Source organism: Pagrus pagrus (assembly GCF_965226575.1).
Source record: "Pagrus pagrus genome assembly, chromosome: 23".
NCBI lineage: Eukaryota > Metazoa > Chordata > Actinopteri > Spariformes > Sparidae > Pagrus > Pagrus pagrus.
Window position 1 is genome coordinate 9,963,849 of NC_140205.1, and position 6,000 is coordinate 9,969,848.

Here is a 6,000-nt window from a genome sequence, read left to right on the forward strand (position 1 = left end):
GCTTCCTTGGCAAATGCATCGTTCTCCCTCACACATGCCCAGAAATACCCGTCCAAACACCAGGCCTATCCTCGAGCGGCTGCAGCTACAGGAATTTAATATGTAAATAACCAGCTTTAATTAACATAGTTGATAGAGGCAACACAGCTGCTGCTGACAGTGACTGATTACCCTTACTCGATGCAGTGTATGCGTTCTGTTGTGGTGTTCAAGGTTGAAATCTCAGGCCTTTCAGTGTCTACATGACTCCCATGTCAGTCATGCTAAACACTTGTTGCCTCTGTGCAACATGCAGTCGTTAGATATCTTCAAAGTACTGCTAGGGGTAATGAGCTCCGAGGACAACTGCAGCACTATAGACGTTACAACATAGCAATGAGTGTATTCTTTCATTACCTACTCTTAACGTGTTTATTCCTTTCACTAGGTACTACTCAGACATTAATAAGATGCCAGCGATCAGCGACCAGGACATGAATGCCTACTTGGCGGAACAGTCACGGATGCACATGAACGAGTTCAACAGCATGAGCTCTCTCAGTGAGATTTACTCCTATGTGGGCAAATACACTGAGGAGGTATGTAATACTGAGACTCGCCACACTCCTAGACAACACACACACTGTGTTATCATTATGTAAGAATTCCTACCACTGATGTTATTGATTTTTTTGGGCAAGAAGATTTAAAGGGACACTCACACTGGAAATTGGTCCTCACCAACATTTTTATCAATCTAGCAAATGACACATAGTAATGAAAATATAGCCACTGAAACTGGCTTTATTGCTTTAATAAAGGTAGACCAACAAAGACACTTGTTTTAGTGTAGTTTTTCTGTCCTGAGTAGTGTCTCGAATCAACTTCCCAGGCTGTGTACGAGCCCAACACTTGTACACCAATCAGATGGTTAGCCTGTATGCAGCCTGAGAGCCAAAGCTCAAAAAATAGTAATAGGCTAGTTTTGCTGAGACATTACTCTTTCAATTGGTGTTCCATGAAGAGCAGTAATATGTATTTCAGTTGAACCAAAAACAGAGCTTCTTCAGCTAATTCATTCACAAAAATTGTATTACAAAAGTGGCACACCTTTGTGAACAACCATAAAACTGGACTGACAGCCATCAGCCACAACTATTAACTTGATTGATTGATGTTTCCATTGGAATCCACTCTTAACAGCTGTGAATCCAAGCTGACTGAAGCTGCTGTCCTCCAAAAGAGGAAGCCACTTTTCAAGCTGACATTAGGATGAGCATTTAGTGTTCAAAAGATAGCTTTACAGTATAATTATTCTTTTAGCTGTTTCTAGAGTTTCTACAGTATAATTTTAAATAAGAAACACAAAACACATTGGAGCATTTTGTTATCGACTTATGATGAAATATCAGATCTGAAAGTCCTGATTGCAGTTTTGTTTTGTTGAGCGCTTTCAGTAATGTGTTTGTGTGTGTGTGTGTGTGTGTGTGTGTGTGTTTCCCTCACTGTCCTGCCGGCAGATTGTGTGTGCACTGGAGCAGGACGATGCAGCCAGGAAACAGAGGCTGGCCTTCAAGCTGGAGCAGGTGGTGGCCTTCATGAGTCTGGAGAGCTGAGGACCGCACTTCCCAGGGCGCACTGGGAAGAGACCCCATCAGAAACCGAGCCGTGCCTGAGCGAAGACCTGTCCCCATCTTTTTTCATCATGTGACTTCCTCCCTCCGCCTTTCAAAGATGACTTCTTCCTTGACCTTTTTTTCTGCTTCCTCTCCCCGAGAAATATTTTTGTTTTCCTCATCCACTCTGCTGCATAGACTAGTTTACCTGAATTTATCCGAAGGGTGGTTCGGGGCTGAGGTTTGGCGTCTCCCACAGTGCAATGCGGGGGATCCCTCAGCTTCACCACAGGGAGAGCTTCAAGGGGTGATTGCTTGAAAGCTGGCCATATTGGCATACTTCAGTCCCCCTGCTGGAAGAAAAGAGGGGAAAAAACATTTTTATGTTGCCTTCAAGAATTTACACTGATAGGTAATTCTTTAAAAACCACCACGATGTTGGGTGTCCATTTTGTTGAGAACTTTTTTCAAAAATAGGATAGTTAAGATCATCTCTAGAGTCCAGTTTATTGTAGTTCTATATTCAATATATGGAATCAAGAGGAAACATCAATGATGACTGCAAGCCAAATGAACACCTCTGAAGAAAATTAATGCAAGGATGGTTTGCCAAGTTTACACTGTACCTACAAGCGAAGCATACATATCTGCGACATTTGGGGCGAGTCCAGGCAAACCTTGAATGTTCTTGTGTCCTTTCAATGTAGCTGGAGTTGTATTTAAGAAAAAGACTGATGGGGGTAGGGAAGGATTAGTGCTTCTCTGAACTTTTCCTTTATTGAAATGTGACTGACGCTAAAACTTTACAAACCAGAGCATCCCTAATCTATACCCCTTTGCAACATTCGCACATTTTTCCTGCCCAGCATACATTTACTTCAAAGAAAATGCTCATGATTTCTGCTTCCATCTGGCTTATGTGGCTACTGCAAAATTAACCTATTAGACAAAAATCCCTGGAGGCCCCGACCCAAGTTGGATCCTCTGTAAGAAGCACACAAACAACTCTGGAAGACAGTGTTTTGACTGCTAATCCCAACACCAGGAGCAGTCTTTGTCTGGCTCTTGCCACTTCCAATCTTGTGCCGCCACTGCGACGGTCTATCAAAGCACATACACACACACACGCACAGATACACACACAATCAGCAGCTGCCCAAGATCCTGACTGCCCAGATATCTACCAGACCCTGGAGGGGGGTAAAGGGAAGAGCTGACTGAAATGTACTGGGTAAGAAACTGCTTGATCATGAAAAATAAGAAGAATGATTCAACACAGTGCAGCCAGATGATGGCTGACTGCTCCCAAAAGGTGAGAGTAGCACTTCTTTCCCAGGATGTTCTTATTTAAAGACTTTTGTGCGGGGAAATCAAACAAGATGGACTTAGTCGGTCAGCCAAAAACCAAAGGAGCTTGAAATTTTCAAAACGGTCAAAAATGTATTTGTAAAGTGCCACTGAGGAACTGAAAAAAAAAAGGACTATGTAAAAGACAACCACTTCTGGGACAAAAAAAAAAATATTGTGACTGGAACTTTAAGAAACCTGTGTGATTTTTCTGACCTCAGTGTGTCGGGGTGAGAGGCTCTGTGGGCGAGGTGATCTGATCCTCCTTTCTCTTTCCATCGTCCCGGGTCTCTCCAGCTCTCGGCACACCGTTCGCCCTCGTGTCCGGCTCCTGACCTACCAGTTTTCTTTTCTGTTTTGCACAAGCGTTGGAGACGGTAGCTAGTTGCATACGGCAAAAACCCCAACTCTTGAGTGTGTAACTGTTGAGGCGCTCTTGTCTGTATTAGTGTAGTTGTCCTCAGTGGCGGCAGGGGGCGGCCTTCTCCAAGCCTCAAAAAAAGAAAAAAAAAGAAAAAAAAAAGAAAAAATCTGATAAAGCAGAGCAGGAACAGAACAAGAAGCGAGCATCAGGGCAGGATAAACAGAAAATGATAGACATTAAAGTAGATAAGACTTGTTGGAGAGAGCGATTGAAAGAGACCTGATGGAGGCGCCCTCCGTACCTTTTGACCTCTGCCCTTTCTTTTGCCTTGACAACGTGCCCCATGTGGTGATGTGAATGTGTGAAGACCGCCCTAGGTCCACCTTGGGTCCTTTATTGGCTTTTTAAGCGCATGTAAAACGTAAACAATTTAAGAAACTTATTTAAAAAAAAGTGAAAAATAAGAAAATTAAGCCTTGCAATGATGATGTGGATGTGTTCTTTTATCTTTCTTTTGCTTGGAAGAATCGAGATGGAAAAAGTGGATTGTTCATGTAATAAAAACTATAACTTTCGTTTAAGGTGGAACCTTTATCCAGTTCGAGCCCTACTGCAGATCCCCATGCCCATGGTTTTTGTGAAGTGTTAGATGCTAAATAAAACAGATATTATATACCCTTGCATGTTGACCTATTTGGATGGTATGAAATGGAACTGCCTTGCTCAAAGATATTTATATACTTCTACTTCTACTAGGGACTTTAAAGTCATTTACAAGCCGACTGTTCATTTTAAGATGATGGATCTCACATGAACGCTGTTTTGAATTTCTTGTCCCTCCATTACAGACCATCTGTGTTTTGTGACAGCTGTGTGTCCTCTGTGGTTTGAGTTCTGCTACATAGAAGATGCAAGTTGAATCTTGCTCTGTCTTTGCTGCTATTACATCTTGTTTTGAGAGGTGTCTGCTGCATTAGATTGATTATTTCATCATGGTAACTGCTTAAATTGTTTTTCCATCAGTTGAGTCCAGGAGAGAAAAGAAACATTCTGAGTAAAGCCCTGTTCAAGTCACTATAGATGGGAAAAATCCATTAAAACAAACTGATGTTGTTTTGTTCATTTCATGAAAAGCAACAAAAGACCGCATCAGTTTGCCACCATGTGCGTCACAAAATACAAGTGTTACCATCCCTTTCAACTTTTCTTGAAGAAACGATGTATACATGTGATTTATCATACAGATAAACACACCTTTTAATAACACAGGCACATTAGGCTTCATAGTAGACTTGGCAAGTGACTGTTTCTTTCTTAGCCATTGTGTCAAACGTATGTGAGATATCAAAGTCATTGTCCATTCTTTACTGTCTGCAGGTATACAGTACGATGAATGTCTGTTGTTTCAACTTGGAGGGGTACATTCACAAGGTGTTTGTTGGACAAGTTAAGTAGTAAACATATCAAACCTAATCATATCTGTTATTGGAACACGAGGGGAATAAGGACTGATTTAGCGACTGGAAGATTAATTCATGCAAGGCTAACACTGTAAGAAACGTACTACTGAAACACCTTCAGACAATTTCAAAAGAACCTCTTTCATCCATGTAGCCAGTGTATACTCTGTCTAGATACCCAAAGTTTCCCCTCATAGCCGTGTGTTAATAAATAACACAAGGTGAGAGTCCTGGACTGTCATTGTGAATCTGCCCCCCGGTGTAACATCCTGTCTTTCATTTCTCCCTCCTCCTGTCCCCTTCCCCCTGCAACAAAGGTTGTCTGCAAGTAGCCACCCTGTGTTGCCAAGAGCGCAGATAAAGTTTCCACCTTCAAACGTTTTGTAGGAACTAAAAATGTCCTCCTAGCTCAGTGTTATAGCAGGTGTTACAGAAACATGCTAGAAAAGACTTTTACTAGACCATATTTGAAAGATAAAGAGTATCTTATCGAGAGATAAAAACAGAACCTGGGGGATATAAGGCGAGCTTCTCTAACTTTGTTATAATTAATTGTATACCTGTGTATGTAAATATAATGCATTCCTATTTTGCAGTCAAGAACAAAATACTATTTGTAATATAGAATAAACTTTATTATGAAACCAAGCATCTCATGTTTGTTTTTGTTCTTTGTGCAGAATGCAGTCTTGTTGGAGGCTAATTGACAAACAGCTACATTTGAATTATACTTTCATTGACACAGATGGTCAATTCGGAAATACCATGGTCTGAATCCTAAAGCACTATAGGCCAGATTTAGACTTTGACGTGCCCTTTACTCCACTGGGAAACACATAGCCTCCTGCAAGATGCACACCTGATAAATATTTAAAGACGCTGTCAACCTTCAAGACCTCTTTACCGTGGCTCGGGCCATGCTAACAGTTTGCAGAAGTCACCGAAATCCGATCAGAAACTTGGAAAAAATCTTTAATGAGAAGTTTTTCTTCCCTGACAGGTGCAACAAAACCAACACAGGAGACCCAGAGAGGCAGTCAGGGTGAACCAAGCATTACCATGGCATAGATTAAATGTTGTGGCCATATTTTCCAAGTCCAAGCCTTCTGCTACGCACACTACATGCACAGCATTTTTTTCAAAAACTTTTAGCAATTACCAATGTGCAGACTACACTGTGTTCCTCCACATAGCTCTAATTTTCCTTTCCATCCTTGTGACAGGTCAGCCAGAG

The 6,000-nt window shown here is 41.6% G+C and overlaps 1 protein-coding gene across 2 annotated transcripts in view; it reads left to right on the forward strand.

Moving 5' to 3' along the window:
• Nucleotides 1–5,414, forward strand: part of plxna4 (plexin A4) — a 238,656-nt gene extending 233,242 nt beyond the window's left edge. For both annotated transcript variants that reach the window (XM_084345362.1, XM_084345361.1), the window contains exons 31-32: nt 428–578; nt 1,500–5,414. In XM_084345362.1, coding sequence (XP_084201488.1) covers nt 428–578; nt 1,500–1,595 — 247 coding nt within the window. In that variant the 3' untranslated portion in view covers nt 1,596–5,414. The remainder of the gene's footprint in view (nt 1–427; nt 579–1,499) is intronic.
• The last annotated feature ends 586 nt before the right edge of the window (nt 5,415–6,000 follow it).